The 19,297-nt window shown below is 44.7% G+C and overlaps 1 protein-coding gene across 1 annotated transcript in view; it reads right to left on the bottom strand.

Moving 5' to 3' along the window:
* Window positions 1-19,297, bottom strand: part of SLC6A4 (solute carrier family 6 member 4) — a 534,306-nt gene that overhangs the window by 292,925 nt on the left and 222,084 nt on the right. Inside the window, exon 2 of the mRNA XM_085649232.1 lies at window positions 1,674-2,284. Coding sequence (XP_085505358.1) covers window positions 1,674-2,284 — 611 coding nt within the window. The remainder of the gene's footprint in view (window positions 1-1,673; window positions 2,285-19,297) is intronic.

The raw sequence follows: 19,297 nt of genomic DNA, 5'->3' as shown, positions 1-19,297 counted from the left end.
TTTTAAGGGCAGGCAGTAGTCACAGGGACCACTGCCTGCACTTAAAAAATGAAACGAAAACGTTTCATTTTTTAAATTTGTTTTTTAAATGCATCTCGTTTATCTTTTAGGAAAACGGGCTGCATTAAAGAAAACAGCTGCTTTATTAAAAAGCAGTCCCAGACATGGTGGTCTGCTGAGCCCAGCAGGCCACCTTCCCTGGGAGGGCTGGCATTCTCAATGGGCTCGCACATTGTGAGAGGCTCATTAATATTAATGAGCCTCGCAATTTGCGACCTCATTGGAAATCGCAAAACAGTGTAATAAAACTTTTGTAGATTTCATTTAGCGCCTCGCAATTTGCGACTTGCAATAAGTAGCAAATTGGGAGGCGCTAAATGAAAGGGTCGTACATCTGGCCCATAGTCTCTATTTTTAACTCATATAATGACAGCTTATGGGGCTACACTGTCCTGCTCTCTTTCATCCGGAAAAAAAAAACAGGGTTTGTGAAAGAGAGGTTTGGTTCCAATTTGATACGGTCATAATTTGTCGAATTGCATAATCAGTGTAATGGCATTGTTCCCAATTCAAATACCAGCTGCCATTATAGGTAACCAATTTGTCTGTGGGATACTCTACTTTTAATGAGCTGGAGGGTTTCTTGGTTGCTGGTGCTAATATGTCAAGGGATTACATACGATGTCTGTATTGGGGGCAATGAAAACAAATGGCAAAAATATTATGATTGCAATATAGGTTGTCTCGGGCAGATTTGCAACTTGTTTGTGAGTTATTACAGGTTAATTATTGACGGTTTAACCAGCGTGATGGCACAGTTATGCACTTGGGGCTGCCGCTATATTGAATGAACATTTTGATTAGATTTATTGATTTGCTTATTCTAATTGGGTTTTCTGCACTCATTGGCTTGTAAATCTTGTTTGGTACCTGAAGAGCAGTACACTATAGGTACTGTTTTTTTAAGAATTGGTTTTTCATACCCTAGGCACAATTCTTCAGTACTGACACTTTGTGGGGGATACTCTAACAGATAGCCGGACATTGGCCAACTTGCCTTTATGGTAAATCTAACATGCTCATGTTTTCTAACAATGTGTGTCAAAGGAAAATCGTGGGATAAAATATGTTTATATAATTTATTCTTGTAGTTGCGACCATATACTCTTATTGTAGACCACATGGACATGTTTTATGAGGTTGAAGCCTCTATGATATTCATGATAGTTCGTTGGAATTGTTCTCAACAATTGAGTATTTTTTTTTATTGTATTGCTCTTCAGTCTACGGCATTGAGTACCTGTTTTTGTTTTAATAAGCACCTATTGCACTATCAGTCAGTTTTGTCACTATTCATGATAACTATGCGGTTTGTTCGAGCACATACCTTATGTTGAGAGATATGTACTATCTTTCATTTTATGTCTACGTTGAATTAAATTTGATTGTAAACATAATTTTTGCATGTTTTTTATCTAGCTAAGGAAGCTCAGCTTGTGGCTTCCTCCAAGAAAACCACTGTTATTGTTATTTGCATATCTTATTGAAAGCTTAATAGATGTCAATACAATACTGGCAGTGACTCATCCGAAAAGCTAAACAACCAGCTGTCTTTATTACAACAGTATTTCAAAAGTTTTCATTTTAAGTATTGCTTCTGGTTTGTCACTCACCTCCTCCATTCTGGTAACAGATGTATGGAAACCTCCAAACATTGCCGAGGTCCACTGCATACCCAATGACTGAGAGAAGAAAGTCCATCTTTTTGCTCCATGTCTCTCTCTCTTCCAGTTCAAGGAGCTGCTGAGTCTGGATCCCGCAGGCAGTGAGAGTGGTAGTCATCGGCACGGCAGCAGTGGTCTGGGTGTCCTCTCGATCCCCTGTACCACTGCACAGGATAGTGCTTTGAACAGCTGAGTACCCATTGGAGATGCGCCCTGGCTCCCCTTTCTCTCCAGGGCTGGGGTGCACCTTATTGAGGTCATCTGGCAGCCGCAGGGAGTTTTTAGTATTCTTGGACAGAAGACCATTCCCTTTGCAGTCTGCTCCGGTCTTGCAAGTGAGTGGTTCAGTCTCCGAGTTCAGTGTTTGAGTCTCTCGCCCGGACAGCTCTTTTTCCATTTTTCTAACTAGGATGGGCAAGTTCTGCTGTCCATTTGCAGGAGGGGTTTTGTTACTCTTTGGTACTCCAGCCCAGGATATCAAGGAGTCCTCACCAGTCTCTGTCCCCGGCCGATAAGGAGAGCTTGGTTCTCTCTGTAAGGCACTGATGGTTTGCTGAAGCCTTTAAATAACAAGGAATATAAGAAAGTAATTAATTATCATATATTTGTTTATCCAATCACTTCAACACATTTTCAGAACCTGGAAATAACTGGGAATGAAGAAAGAGTCAGGCACAAAATAACTAAACAAATGAATGGTTTAGATAGGAAACAGATGGACTAGATAGACTAATAGTGTTCATAGAAGGCACTAACAGATAGGTGATACAGCTATGTAGATAATACCAGCAGCTACCAAAAATAGATAAGACAACATATAAAAGCAGAAAGCCGAGATCTTCAGACACATGCTAGCTAATAACCGATAGGCAGATGTATTAAATAAAGACAAACGGTCATAATACACGGTAGGAATAAACATTTAGAAGAAAGAGGTGTAGAGAAGAAATAAACAGTAAGGAGGGGCAGCCAAAAGGATAGATTCAAGAGATCGACAACTGGCTGCGGCGACACTGGGCCAGTCATGATCAGGTGGGACAGAATTCTATGGCAGGACCCGTAGGCGAGGATTATGCTCTTCATTTATTGAACTAGCAGCCATATTAAACTGTTAACAATAACAAGAAAAAACCCTTCATTTCCCATAATTCCAGGGAACAATGAAGTTTGCAAATAAACAAGTTCATGTCCAATCAGGCGCTGCCATCGTCCGTAAACGGTGTTGTCTTTTATCTATTGTCCTCTTTCTTCGCTGGTAGCAGCTCTGTCAGTTGAGTACTGGGACTCTGGTCCCTTTCACGTTTCTTTATCACTGCTTGTGATTTTTTTGCCTTTTCAGATTTGTTGGAGGTGCTCACACCTCGTTGAGAAGTGACTGTTGGAACGCTGCGTCGCTCCTTCACAGTCGCTTGCCAAGTCAATGTCTTTCATCTGAGGGCTTCTGGGCCAGGGTGCGCGGCTGTCAGTCAACCGCTAGACAGCATGCGCCCTTCCCCGCAACTTGCTTAGGACGCACCCTGTCTTGTTGGGCCACAGAGCACGCGTCAGTTTCAGACATCACTGAGCGCCTCAGCCCGCGGAAGTAATGAGCTGAGTGCCCCGCCAGCCTGGAGCTTAAACACCCTACAGGGTAAGACACGGTCACGACCAGTTACTCCTCAGCGAAGTCGATGTTGCCCAGGTTACCATTCCCGGTCAGATAGTGCCTGTTTTATTTGAATAAGGGTGAGTTGTCTGCCTGGCTTAAACCCACTTTTGGAGCCTTGCAAGGACTGTGATCTGCATTCTTGGGCCATACCCATAAAATTATACATATTCAGGACTTCAAGACTTTTTGCCTGCCAGTCCCCTACGCCTGCCAAGATCTGGGGTTGTCTGTCCGTCTCCTTTATTAAAGGCCTCACAAGGGCTGGTGCAGGCTGTGGTACGCTACTGGTGTCCCACCACATATAATCTGATTCCCTCTTAACTGGTGGGTGGCCACTGATGCACACGTATAGACCAGGTACACTTACCTCACAGACCCCATGGAGGAGTATGGGAAATATTATGAGGAAGAGGAGGACATTGAATACTTCCCCAACACAGATGAGTTCTGCGATGCAGTAGACGCCTCCATAATTAAGGCGTCACAGACGCAATGGCCCCTCTAGAGAAGAGCCTCATGATATGGCACAATTATGCCTGCAACCCCTCGCACTGAGGGAAGACCTTCCTGGGCCTCCGCCCCCAAACCTCCAGAGCTAGCCTTTACCCCCCACTCTGAGAACCCACACAAATGCCCACAAGACTCAAGGGTGGACCTGGATGCTTTTGCCAGGGTGAAAAGGGTGTTTTTAGGCACAAACCCCTCTACGCCTGCGGAATTGCCGAATCCCAACGGCTGCTCACAACCCAGTGAGACCGAACCCACTTCCACCCCTCTGCCTTCAGATGGTTCCTCTATGGTGTACAGAAGGTGAGTCCGATCACGACAGATCCTGGAGACCATCATCCTATCCCCCCACTGGGTCACGGCCCACTGCGGAGGAACCCACTGACCCTCAGTCAGATCTCTTAGTCCTGAGGACCTCATGCATCCCCGCTCCTCTGAGTGGACTCCCGGTGATGATGTGGCTAAATATGTGGCCGGTAGGCTCCGTAAACCCCTTGATCAGGAGGTTAGAAACCACCTTTGGGCTCAATGCCGCCGCCCGTATTTGGATGGGAAAGTGGCCATCACGCCTGAGATAGATAAACGTATGACCACTTTTCTGGCCAAATACATTGAGGACCGTAAGAAGGTTATCAACCTTTCCTATTGGTCTTGCAAGGACAAGCTCCTGGACATCACTGGCCCACTCGTTACGATCTTTGATATGGCGACAGATATGCCAAGGTATCCGGTACTTTGGCCCCCCAAGATTTACTGTCCAGTTGGGCCCAACGGACCAGTATATTTCTCGGCAGAGCCAACTACACCATCTCTACTGAGAGGCACATGTTTTTGCTAGTAGTGATCACCCTGGTGTGGAAGTTGCAAGAGTGGTTTCCAGTTCTGATGGAACTTTCTTGGGCTTCTCCAGCCCATCTCCACCAATATCCTCATCTCCTTTGCGACCCCTCCAGGAGTCCTCATCATCTGGTAACAAACAGCAGCCTCCAGCTTATGGCGGGGAGGATTACTGGTCACAATGGCACATCCCTGGCCTATTGAGAGATGCAGCAGACCTTCTCTCTCGAGCTTGGGTGGAGGGTACAGTCAAGAGGTATCGATCGGCCAGGTCTCAATGAATGAGTTGGTGTTTGCAACAGAGTCTGGATCCCGTGGGGTAGACATTGTCCACATCCTGAATTTCGAGGTCTCATTAGCGGCAGGAGGAATGGCTTATAGATCGGTCAATACATTTAGATCAGCAATCTTCACAGACCACGCCGTGTATATCAGCGGTCGCCGGAGGCCACGCCATGATTGCAGACTTACCAGTGGGAGAAAATTCTCTGGTTAAGAAATTGCTACATGGCATTATAGACTGCCCCTTCGTCCTGAGGCCAGGTACTCAGGTCTTTGAGATGTGAATAAAGTTTTAAACCTATTGTCTTCATTGTCAAGTAACAGGTACCTTTCCTGAAAAAGTTGTTGGTTAAATTGGCCATTCTGTTGTGCCTGATCTCCTGTAAGGAGATATCAGATGTCAGGGCCCTAGACATTATGGGAAGATCCTTGACCCCAGATGGAGACCCTTTCATGCCGCTAAACGAACAAAATGTAATTCCCAAGTGATATCTTATCTTGCCTTTCCAGAGTTACCCAAGTTGTGCACTGTCAGGTGCATCAAGGCAGATGAGACTATGACGGAGGAGCTTCGTCCTCATGAGGAGAAGCACCTGTTGATTGCTTTGAGGACATCTTTCCAAGTAGTCTTATCACCGACTATCGCGCGATGGGTGCGGTGGAACATGCAGGAAGCAAGGATTGATACCAAGATCTTTGGCGCGAACTCTGTTCGAGGGGCGATGGCCTCAAAAGCTTTTGCTTTGGGAGCCTGCTTAGAGGATATTCTGAATGCAGCAGACTCGTCGTCGGGTTCAACCTTCAAAAGGTTTTATTTCAAGCCAGTCTCCTCTATTGAGGCTCTGGTGATGGATAAGCTTTAAACTAGCATAATCCTCACCTCCGGGTCCTGCCATAGAATTAAAGTTTTCCTAGTTATCATAAAGGAAAGTTTTAAATGTATTAGGGACCTGGGAGGTGAGAGAACTACAGTCCGCCCGGCTTGTAATAAGGACCCAAGAATAGAAGATAGAACTACGGAATAAATATACTAAAACATCAAGCAAGAAGATAGATGATATAATCTAAAAGGGATAGCCAGATTAGCAGGCAATGATTTCAATGGGCTCAGTAAGCTCATAGTATTTGCAGTCTGTCTTATTTAATGGTATAAAATAGAGTAAATTAGATTTATTTAAACAACCCATGTCGAACAAAATAACAGATCACAAATCTCTGAATGAGTACACCACAATGAAAATGAAAATGCTTTTGCAGCTTCAATTTAAGTATTTTTGTACTTTGCTTTTAAAATATATTTTTGGGTCTCTAAAATTACTTTAAAATATTTATAACACTTTTTCTCAGTTGAATTGCAATCTCATTCTCATGTAATGTTAGTTTGCTCATGTGGCCCTGTTGGTAGTACCTGGGTATTTAGTAAGGTTAATTAGAGAAGGTTAGCCTGTTACCAAATTGCTGTTAAATAATGTGGTTTATTGCTTTGGTATGACTAGTCTTCCTTAATGTTTGGAAAAGCTGGAAAACCAGACTTACAGTAATACAAACTGAATGGGCTGTATCTGTGAAAATGACTGGTGCTCAGACATGCAATTTTTTTTTAACATAGTATTGAACCCATTTATGAAGAATGAAGGACTTTTATCATATTACTGTGAGGGGTTGGCTTCCAAACTGACAGGACGTCCTTCATGACCATGGTTCTCCTTGGTCTGAACGGCATGACCCCTTTTTTATTTTACCTTCTTGAATATATATTACTCATGCTCCTGATTAGGTCTTACAATTGAGTTATATTGACCATTTATATCTCTCACAGTCCAAAGGTAATTGTTTATTGGTGCTTATGTTATGGATGCTGTTGTTAAACAATAATATTTATTTATTAATAACCAATAACATAATCCAGAAAATCATACAAAACACGATAAAAATGAATAGTTCAAATAATTTCATATAACAGTATTAAATCACAGAATATCGATAATAAATTATATTTATAACCAAGAAAATACATATGTGAGAGACTTTTTATACTATACCATCAATTGTTTTGACCTTGAACCCATAAGGTCTTTATTCTAATTCCCTAAAATGGCAAACAAAGTGGGGAAACTTTCCAAATTCCAATGGCTGGCATGTATGAATTAACCGTAATGACAATACCTATTTGGGCAAAGTTATAAAATGTGCCTTTTAAGTAACCCTGGGCGGAAAACTACGCTATGCTCGCGGAGTTTGCGTAGCGAGCGCAACCACGCGCTACGCGAATTGCAAGTAGCACAGTGCATCGGCAACATCAAGTTGCCGATCGCGAGCGTGGAAAATGAATCTCCCGGTGAGATTCTCAATGCGGGGAGGTCAGGTTTGTCATTGCGAGTGGTCGCGTATGCTCGCGACCGCTCGCGATGAAAAACTACCAGTCCACGTTGAGAAAGCTGCCGCTCGAGTACAAATCTACTCGAACGGCAGAAAACGACCGCTTGCACTGTGCATGATGCCGTTCGCAATGATTGCACAGTGCGGACAAGCATCAGGCACTGTGCAATCATTGCGAACAGCATTTCCCTACTGCACTATGCAGTTCACGTAGCTACACATAGCGCGACGTAGGGCAAAGTGCACTTCGCGTAGCGTAGCGCGACTACGCAAACTACGCTCAGGGTTTCTTTTAAGCATCCAGCTCTACATATAACATTAGATGTGCTGTATAGAATCTACGTAACTGGTGCATCTTTACATAGAAGAAGAGCTTCTTGTCTAGATCTACCTCTGCTAGTCTTCAAAATTAGTTTGAGCCAATGTATTCTGATCCTAATATAACATAGGTGAAAAACCAAAAAACAGGCTCATCTTCTGTGTAATTTATGGGACAGTTCCACAGTGGTGGTAACTCCTCTTGCCATCTGCAAGTAAATGCTTTGAGAAGAAGGGGGTGGAGCTTGCCTGGCCCAAAGATGGCTGCATTTTAGAGTTGCTCCGCAAGCCTGTTAATAAATCCTTCACGATCCCGATTCTCTAATTGTGAATTTTCCCCCTCTGATCCTTCTGGAGATACAAGAACACCCCAGGGACTGAGAGTTGCTCGAATCACGAGCAAAATCGAAGACACCATGGCCTGTGAGGTGACCCTCACCCTGGACCCGGATGCGGCCTACCTCTAGTCGTGCCAGAGAAACACGCCCACCTCCTCTGAGGGCCTTGCAACAGAAGCTGCAGGGTGAAGCGTTGCGGCCCCCGGTCTCACTGCTAACAGAGATCATTACCCCGAGGGAGCTACTGGTGCCTCCGAGAGGGGGACGCAACAAGGATCAGAAGTTGCCATGAGGGCTTGTGGGCTGACCGGACGGAACTCCGATGCAGCCCCAATTGCCCCCCTATCCAGAGACGCGGCGTCGCAAGGTTGGAGCCGTCCTCTGGAAGCTGGCGTCTGCCTTGCATCCCCCTGCCGGAGAGCCCGTCTTCATGGATCAGTGAATAGCATGGAGCCTGGGTTGACGCGAGGCCTATGTGTCCCCGTGAGTCCACGCAGCACCCACAAGCAATTATCTATCACAGCAGCTACGGCACCTGGCGGAGTGGCTCTGCCCATCATTTATAGGGTGGCCTGGAGTCCCCTACTTGAGAAGTCCTGTCCCAAGCATGTGGGGGCACCTTAATGACTATTCTGGGGAAAGACCCGAATTGAAGTAGCGGCCCTACCTGAGAGGCCCTCAGAAGCACTGCAGTCAGAGCACAAGTGGGCGTGGAAGCTGTTACTACTGAACGGAGGCTAACCCCATACCCTCCTGTCGCCCACACATTAGCCCTACGGCCAACAGAGAGTCTGCAGTACATAGGGCCTAATGATACCCAGTATACAGAGCAACGAGGCCGACATTCCTGTGATATAGGGCCCAGCGGTTCACTGGATGGCCTATTGACTGTGATCGACAGAAGGTAAATGCGTGGTGGATCGCCACGTAATGCCGCAGCACATCGAGCATCTAAAGCATGTAGAAACCGTCCTTGAGCTCCAGATACAGTAATTTCAGGTCTAGGACAGCGGAAGCTACTCATAGGCACCACTCAATGGGGTTTTCATAGGTCCCTATGTAGAGCACGGCACAACTAAAGGGAATCCCCCTTGTTACAATATAATCTGGTGACACTTGTGAGGCTTGGGGCTCCAGGACAATCCTACCATGGGGAGAACGGAAAAGTCCCAATCCATACTTCAATTTGAACTGCGTAAGACCTCCAGGCAACAGGACATAGAGAAAAACCTGTTGGAATTAGGCTCAGAGATGGGGGACACGTCGGGCGGATTCGTATCTGAAACCAATACTGCCAGCGATGCAGCACAGCTTAACTGAGATTGATGGGAAAATTGAGGCCCTCACCAAATGGACAGAATGTCCGAATGTCTGGACAAGCACACGGAACACCTGCACACAGTAGGGCAAAGGGTCTCGGGCACGGAAGACGCGCTAAACTCCAACTTACTTATGACCACGAAAATGGACGAACTAGCACATAATGTGCAGGCTAGGGCAAGAGATTTGGAAGCCCGCTCTAGGAGGAATAACGTGCGCATAGTTGGATTGCCAAATGCACTAACATTCCGAACATGGAGCTCTATGTCGAGTAACTGCTAATCATTCACCCGCGCAGCGGTACATTCTGGAACAATTTTATCGTAGAACGCGCACATTGTTCCTTGGCCCCAGGACCAGTGCTGGGTGCTCCCCATTTCAAGGGTACTCATGTAGAGATATAGAAACGCAGCCCTCCGGAAGGCCAGAGAACTACAATCACTTCGATATGAGGGTATGGATATTTCCCTCTACCCAGACTTCACCAGCAGGTGCAAGAAGCTCCACGGCAATTTCTGCCGGTGAAACAGAAACTTCAGGATCTTAATTTGGACTACAACATGATGTATCTTACAAAACTGAAGATACATGCAGATGGGACAGCGCATATTTTCACAGAATCAAAGCAGGTGTTGCAATTCTTGAAAAAGGGAGAAAGCAGCAGACTTCGGAAGGGATCCCCGAAGTCTCAAATCGCTCAGGACTACGACGCCCCAGATTCAGATGAACCATGGAAAGAGGTTTTGCATTATGTTATTTGAGGGCCAGGAGGCAGTGCCTCATATTGGACCTAGTGAGTTGGTGAACAGTTAGTTGTGTCTGATGGGTGAAGGGAACATTCTGCCTCCAAGGTCAAGGTAACTCTTATGGACAAGGAAAGAAGGCTGATTCTTTGTTTTATTTGGTCCTTATTTGTTTCGCTTGCTGGGCCGCTGAGACTCTGATTATTGCTTGCCCACAATTTCGCAATTCAAGAGTCTCCGAAGAAATTAGTACCGTAATGAGGAACAAATAAGATATATCTTATCTCAGGTATCCCTCCTCTTATTTACACAGTAGAAGTGAACAGTATTTAGGGTGTTATCAGGGAGGTTGGAGGAGAGGTGGTATGCAAGAAATGACATGCTGTACACGAGGGATGCATTATTTATGCCTTATGATATGGGTTTGGCTGGCCATGAACAAGACTTAATGCCGGCAACATCTGCCCCCGCGTGTTATCCACACTGTGTTACTGTTATTGATTGTTGTACCGCCCTAAGGGCGTGCCTGGTTTATAAGGTGGGGAGAGTGAATTGTCGACTATTTCTGGCTGGGGATTGCATAGCGTGGGTGGGGAGTTCTTAGGGGAAAATATTTCGGTCTGATGTCGAAGGGTATTTGTTTTTATGATTAGAATAGCAGCACACTATATACACTGGAAGAGTGTCACTAATATAAAAACAGAATGACCACAGCTGAGATGCTAGACAAAATGAGCAACAGAATTAGACTCTTGACATGGAATGTCTAAGGCCTAAATGACCATAGAAAACTACGTAAGGTGGTGTCATACTTAAAAAAAAGCACCAGGGTGATGTGGCTATGATTCAGGAGACAAATTTGACCCCTAACAGTCACATGCTAACCTCGAGATGGCTACATGGGCAATACGGCGCTGCAGGCTTTACTTCCATGACAGAGGCATTCTTACATGGGTTAACTCTAAATCAGGCTTTACATTGCAGGAAACAGAAATAGACCCTAACAGCTGGTTTGTCATCAGCAGATGCTTTAAAGATCGGTTCAATGTGAGACTAGTGAATATCTATGGCCCCAACCACCACGACTTAGCACAAGCTAGCATCTCGTCTATTCAAAGTAACCGACCTTCTGCAAATTTGGGATTGAGAGTTTAATTGCATATTAGATCCTACCTGTGACCGATCCAAGGGGCTGACCAAATTACCTGCTGCAGCAGCAGGGGCAATAGACATTGTGGAGCAGTTGCAGTTGCAGTTGCTAGATGTCTGGCGGCAGCGCACTCACACTACCCCAGGATTCACTCACTAATCAGCACCGCATGATACACATACTAGGATTGATTACTGGTTGATATCCAGAAGCCTCCTACCCCAGGTTAGTTCTTGTGAGCCAATCCCAAGGGCGGACTCAGATAACACCCCAGTCATATTAGATTTAGAAATGGGTGCAGACCGCTGTGCTCCCTTTACTTTGACGTTCCCTCTCTTTTCCCTACTGGATCCAGTGTTCCATGCGGAAATAGCCTCATCCGTAGAGAGTGTCTTTGAACACAAAATAGGATCAGTCACTTCATTCTCTACAATTTGGGAGTCATTCAAAGTGTAAATTAGGGGAATGGCTCTCTAAAACACGCAGGGGTACTACGCTCCATACAAGATAGGCTCGCTAGGTTAGAAAAAGAAATAGCACAACTGCAACAAACACATTTAAGGACCAGTGATACCAAGCAGTTAGATGATATTAAACAAGCTGTTAGATGATATGAAACAAGCCCTTGAAGCGTACCATGACACGGCAAATGTGAGGTTAAACACATAAGCAAATATGCTACTGCGTGAATATACGGGGAGGGCGAACGCCCCAGAGCCATGCTGGCAAGTTTACAGCACCCAAAAAGGGAGGCTAGCATGATCATTGAAATAAAAAATGAGGATGGCAGCCTGGTTCTCGATACATATGGAATTACTGATAGATTCAGTAACTATTATGCTGATATATATAGGTCTCGGATAACACTAGACGATAAAGCAGCAAAAGACTACTTGGAACATATTCAGATGACATGGCTCACTGACACACACACAGGGAAAATCTCATGGCCCCACTAGACCCCAGTGAGATCTGAGCTGCGCTGCGCTGAAGACAATGCGAGCCGGGACCGCTCCTGGCATAGGCGTTCTACAAAACGTATCAAGACCTACTAATACGTCACCTAGTCACTCTTTACGAGGAGATGGTCGAAAACAAAATGATGAATCCATCTATGAGAGAGGCTATAATTGTCACTTCCCTTAAGCCAGGGAATACCCCAAATGACTGCTCATTCTACAGACCCTCATCCTTATTGAATGTAGACACAAAACTCTTTGCCGAAATCCTTGCAACCTGTTGGCCCCTTTGGTCCTGCTGTTAGTAGGTGCAGAGCAGGCAGGTTTCGTCCCCGATCATAACCTAACTTACAATCTGGGAACCGTTTTTGGCACCATCCAAAACATAAATCCAGCAGTCAAAGATGCAGCAGTCTTTCTAGACACAAAAAAGTGTTTGACTCTGTAGAATGGCCATTTATGGAAGCAGTACTATGACGTATAGGAGTGGGAGAGATATTTATCCAGCTTGTAATAGTACGTTATAATGCCCCGATCACTAGAATTAGATTGGGAAATAGAGTTACATCCCCTATCTCCATCTGTTGGGGTGCCCGCCAGGAATGCCCTCTGTCCCCATTGCTGTATGCATTGATAGCAGAACCTCTGCTGTGTGCATTGAGAGAGTGTCATGGGGACAGAGAGGTGCGATTCGCAGGCTACCGATTAAATGCTTTGGCCTACGCTGATGACATGTTCCTATATGTTAGGGATCCTGAGACGCATCACAGAAATGGTTCGCTTTGGACAATTGTCTGGCCTTAAGATTAACTGGGCCAAATCCTTAATTTTTCCCATAACCCCAACTACATTACCTGTGAACCTGGAATTCCCATTACAGTGGACCACAGACTCGATTTGCTATTTAGGTATACAAGTGCATATCGATCTTGCAGTAGTACTGTCTTGCTTCGCCCTCCCAAAATACCACTCCCACACGGTGGCTCAAACATGACAAAGCAAGAGACATATAACACAACAACACCTAGAAAGGGGTTTTACTATACAAAATGAAACAAATCAAAGACTCTCTTTTTATAATAAGGCTTGGGGTTTTATTTATGCAATGTTCTCTAACAGAAAGGCATTCCCAGATGTCAAATGAACAACATTCAAATGTATATATATATATATATATATATATATTCACTGAAAAAACCATAGGTTTCACACACGTTATAGTTAGGAATTAGCATTTAAAAAACCTTGCAAATTCACTGAAAAAACCATAGGTTTCACACATGTTATAGTTAGCGGAAATTTTACTGATAAAAAACCAATGAAATTGCCCCGTTATAGTTAGTGCTGGCAACTATAACTCACGCGACCGCAATCCTCTGCTGATGCTAATACTGTATTTAGACACTTATTTGCCCATGTCTTCTTCCATACATTTTTAGCTATACATATATTACAAATATTTTTTTTTATAAAGACACATATGTCATCAGCAGGAGATTGCGGTCGCGTGAGTTATAGTTGCCAGCACTAACTATAACGGGGCAATTTCATTGGTTTTTTATCAGTAAAATTTCCGCTAACTATAACATGTGTGAAACCTATGGTTTTTTCAGTGAATTTGCAAGGTTTTTTAAATGCTAATTCCTAACTATAACGTGTGTGAAACCTATGGTTTTTTCAGTGAATTTGTACGGTTTTTTAAATGCTAAGTTACTTTACGCCATTCGAGGCGTGCGCGCCCACTTAACGCAGTGCGTTCCGTGCACGGTTTTTATCAACTTTAATAAGCCCTGTAAATTTGGTGGCCTTCGGCCACCAAAAGCACAGGGGGTGGGGTCAATGTGGATAGTGTTTTTTTTATTTCGATTTTATAATTTCATGTTGCCAAAATATAGTTTTTTTACTGATGTAATAAGCCCTGTACATTTGGTCGCCTACGGCCACCAAAAGCACATGGGGTGGGGTAAGTATGGATAGTGTTTTTTTTATTTCTATTTTTTACCGTACGCTTACGGTAAGCGTACGGTAAGCGTACTCGGCGAAATTGCCGAAAAAATAAATAAATCCGTTTTTGCTCTTGGGGGATGTTTGGGGACTCCCTCAACATGACTATGTGGGAGGGAGTTGTCAAAACAGCCCCGTAACATGTTTTTGGGCATCATGTTTGATAAATAACACTCAGTGCGAGAGACAAAATGGCGGACGCCGCTTCCTGGTTTCGGCCGATTCGAATGTTTACTAAGATCTAAGAGCCAATCAGAATCGCGCTCGCGCACGCCACCGTACGCGTACGGTAAGCGTACGGTAAGCGTACCGTAAGCGGGCTCAGATATATATATTGATTTAAAGGCTATTTTCTCAGAATCTACTGAACAGATTTACACCAAACCTACAAAAGGCACTTCCTTGACATAGGGACTACCTCTCTGCCAAATTTCTAGTAATTCTGTTCAGCCGTTCGGGCTGAAGCTCTGTCTAAAGGTCCTATGGAAAAATGCATGGGAAAAACGCGTTTTAGGACCCCCCTTTTATCTCAGCCCCCGCTTGACGAATCCCCCCGAGACTTTCAGGGTAGGAGCGGAGCGTAGCGCCCCACCTATTTTAAGAAATTCGCGAGGATTCATCGACCGGCGCCAAAGTTATTCAAAATAGAATGTTGCGGATTTCCTATGGAAAAGGGGTCCTAACTATAACTACCTACTGGCGACCGCCAGTAGGTAATATATATATATATATATTACCTACTGGCGGTCGCCAGTAGGTAGTTATAGTTAGGACCACGTTTCCATAGGAAATCCGCAACATTCTATTTTGAATAACTTTGGCGCCGGTTGACGAATCCTCGCGAATTTTTCAAAATAGGTGGGGCGCTACGCTCCGCTCCTACCCTGAAAGTTTCGGGGGGATTCGTCAAGCGGGGGCTGAGATAAAAGGGGGGTCCCAAAACGCGTTTTTCCCATGCATTTTTCCATAGGACCTTTAGACACAGCTACAGCCCGAAAGGCTGAACAGAATTACTTGAAATTTGGCAGAGAGGTAGTCCTCAGGTCAAGGAAGTGCCTTTTGTAGGTTTGGTGTAAATCTGTTCAGTAGATTCTGAGAAAATAGCCTTTAAATCAATATATATATCTGAGCCAGCTTACGGTGCGCTTACGGTGCGCTTACCGTACGCGTACGGTGGCGTGCGCGAGCGCGATTCTGACTGGCCCTTAGATCTTAGTAAACATTCGAATCGGTCGAAACCAGGAAGCGGCGGCCGCCATTTTCTCTCTCGCACTCTGAGGGGGGAGCTGATAAACAAATGCCAAAAACATATAAAGGGGCTGTTTAGACAGCGCCCATGCACATAACCATATTAGTTGAGTCTTCAAAGATCCCCCAAGGCAAAAAACGGTAATTTTTAATTTTTCGAAAATTTCACCGATTACGCTTACCGTACGCGTACGGTAAAAAAATTAAAAAAAAAAAAATCCACACTCTCTCCACCCCGTGTGCAAATGGTGGACGAAGGCCACCATTTGTGCATGGCGTATAAGAGCACAGCATTTCCCCAAAAAATTTCAACAGATTACCTATCACAAGGAAGCGCATAATATGTCCTCCATGTGCGCACGGTGCGCGAAGCGCATCGTGCGTACATGGCCCATCTAGCGTAACGTGGGCACGCGGTGCGCGTAGCGCACTGCGTGCCCACCGTGCATGCACGGCACTAACTGCGTAAAGTGGGCGCGCGGTGCGCGAAGCGCACCGCGTGCTCACTGTGCGCGCACGGTGCGTGCACGGAACGAACTGCGTTAAGTGGGCGCGCACGCCACGAATGGCGTAAAGTAACTTAGCATTTAAAAAACCGTACAAATTCACTGAAAAAACCATAGGTTTCACACACGTTATAGTTAGGAATTAGCATTTAAAAAACCTTGCAAATTCACTGAAAAAACCATAGGTTTCACACATGTTATAGTTAGCGGAAATTTTACTGATAAAAAAACAATGAAATTCCCCCGTTATAGTTAGTGCAGGAAACTATAACTATCGCGACCGCAATCTTCTGCTGATGACATATGTGTCTTTATGAAAAAAAAATATTTGTAATATATGTATAGCTAAAAATGTATGGAAGAAGACATGGGCAAATAAGTGTCTAAATACAGTATTAGCATCAGCAGAGGATTGCGGTCGCGTGAGTTATAGTTTCCTGCACTAACTATAACGGGGGAATTTCATTGGTTTTTTATCAGTAAAATTTCCGCTAACTATAACATGTGTGAAACCTATGGTTTTTTCAGTGAATTTATATATATATATATATATATATATATATATATATATATATATATATATGCAAGCAATAATAACACACTTGGGAAATGCAACAGTTAAATGCATGAATAATAATATGACTAGAATGCACAAGCAGATAATAATGGACGTCCTGCAAGAAATCAGAAAGATATATACACTAAATACATCAAATGATTGCTTTGGATTTGCACTCTGACTCACTCACACATCACAAAGAAAACTCCTCAAATGATTATAGCCACTGGCCATGCATCACAATGACACTATCAAAAATCCAACACTTGACCTAATGCAATCTTCATCCTGACCCACTCCAGACTGGGGGACTTACAGCCAAAACCAGGAGACTCAACAAACAGATGCCTGCACTGAAGATGTGTCTATCGTTCAGGCTCAAACAATCCCGGTTTCTAAGTCAACAACCCTCAGCTTTATAGTCTCAAAACACACTAGCAGGTTCAAGAGTCCTTCCTTCTGCGCCAAGGAAACTTACTGGAATTGGTTCCCTTCCATGCAAGCATTGCAGGGCAAAAGGAGTTCCAATGTTCCCTCTACATTCTCACATGTTCCAGCCTTTATCTTAACGAAGCTTACGAAGGCCTTGGGGGGTACATTCAACAATCTTCTCTCCAAAAAACAAAGCAACCTTGAACGTGATTAACCCAAACAACTTGAGCACTCTATACCTGTAAAAAGCTCAAGCAAGACAGAGTCAGAATTCAGGATGAAATGAGACCATGTCAAAGCCAATAGTAAGAACTTCATATTACTTCCCAATGTACAACACAATTTACATCTGTAAACCACTGACTATAGCATCACATACTTTATCTCTCAATGTACAAGACATTTGTGCACCCCTGCTCATAACACTGCACTTTGAGACCAAAAAGTACATTCCACACCTCTCTCTCCCTCTCTCTCTCTCTCTCTCTCTCTCTCTCTCATTCATGCTTTCAAATGCACATCCCACACGTTCTATTCCTGGTAAGGCTGTTCTACTCTGGGACAGCTCCCACTTTAAAACTACGAGAATAAATATTCAAGAGAAACAAGGCATATGCAGAACGTACATTCATGCTAGGGTAAAATGAAACACCAAAGTCAATAAAAATGATGGTAGACTAAGGTCATCACGCGGTGTCAAGCCATAAGAGTGCCTCTAGCACTACAAGTACTTGCAGATAACTATGGTAAAGTGCTTGGTAAGCTGGAAGTCGATATTACCAGATGGATTAGGGTACCACTCTCACTGATTGGACAGATCTCACTAATAAAAATGATAATCCTCCCCAGATTCCTGTTCCTCTTTCAAAACATTCCTATGCTACTGCCGGCGTATGTCTTTGTCACTATTAGGTCGCTCTTGATTAAACTAGCCTGGGCCGGTAAACATCCACAGGGTTAGGTGGGAAACACTCACTCTACCTTACAACATGGGGGGCCTCAGCGCCCCAGATCTTGAACTATATTATAGGACAGCCCAAAGTTCACATGCATGGATACATGGCCCAAAGACCCTCCCACATTTCTACATAGAGTCAGATGCCTCTGATCATACTACATTACTACAAATATTATTTAAAACACAGCATTCTATGATTCACACCTGGCAAAATCTACTAGACAAATAAGCGGGTGCGCTCATGTACTCTCCACTGACTCCCCTAGACTGGTGCACCTGGTTTCCGATAAGCAGAGAAAGGGAAGTCTCTGAGGCGCTACGGACGGTTGGTATCACTGAGATAGGGGATCTGTTTCAAGAATGGGTGCTGCGCAAATGTGAGGATATACAAGCGGAGGGACATGCACATTCGACCCTGGACCAATATCAATACTTTAGAGTCAGACACGCGTTAAAAGAGATATTGGGTGAAGGTCTGCATGAACCAGCAGAGATGTTAGCACTTACCCACATTATTCGCACTCCCACTCCAACTAAATTGGTCACAAGAACCTATAAACTCACACAAGAAAAAAGAAGATTGCTTCTAATGAAAGTGCATCAGGATTGGCAGAAAGATCTAGCCAGTACAATAGAGGACGATAGTTGACGGTACTGCTGCGAGGTGACTAGACAAATTTCAGACACCGCCTCATTCACTTTAAATATATAAATAGAGTATACTACACTCCAGAAAGGCTATATAGATATGGCCTACGGGACTCATAGGTCTGCTATCGCTGCGCTGAGTGGGAAGCCGGGTTCTTGCATGTAGCATAATATCCCAGAGTTCTGGGAGAAGGTATTTCACACACTTAATGATATCACTGGCCTATCTCTTAACTCTTATCTATTCCTTGCCTTACTGGGATATGATTAAAAAAAAATAGGTTGAGGAGGAGGAGCCTAGCGCGCAACCAAGATGGCCGCGTAGGTGCGAGGCTCCCGAGGACCTCCGCAACCTCCTACGATTATCCTGAAATTATCCTGCCCTGGATGAGGGGACTATGTTGGTGAACCTGAGCTGAGGTGGCACCCGTTTCCCGCTTTCAAATCGGACCTCGGACACCGGAGTGAGCACCGACTGAGGTTTGCGGCCTTCCCCTCGCCGGACCCCGGATTTGCGCTGTGGGGTGATCCAGTGACAAAGTGAACAACAGCGGCAGGCAGGGCCTGGCGACTCGCGTACCCCGCACTTTCGCTTTCGCTTTCACACCCCCTTGTCGTCTCTGCGGGGTTGGGTCGCGGAGCCCTTGGTGTTGGTGTGGCCTTGCTGGGAGACCCTGCCTGCCTGCAGGCTGTGATCCACCCCGCTGCTCTGAGGGGGCCCCCCCCGGAGCTCGTGG

This window comes from Triturus cristatus, chromosome 3_2, assembly GCF_964204655.1.
Source record: "Triturus cristatus chromosome 3_2, aTriCri1.1, whole genome shotgun sequence".
Taxonomy (NCBI): Eukaryota; Metazoa; Chordata; class Amphibia; order Caudata; family Salamandridae; genus Triturus; species Triturus cristatus.
The sequence above is the reverse complement of the archived record's forward strand: the minus strand, read 5'-3'. Positions and strand labels throughout refer to the sequence as shown.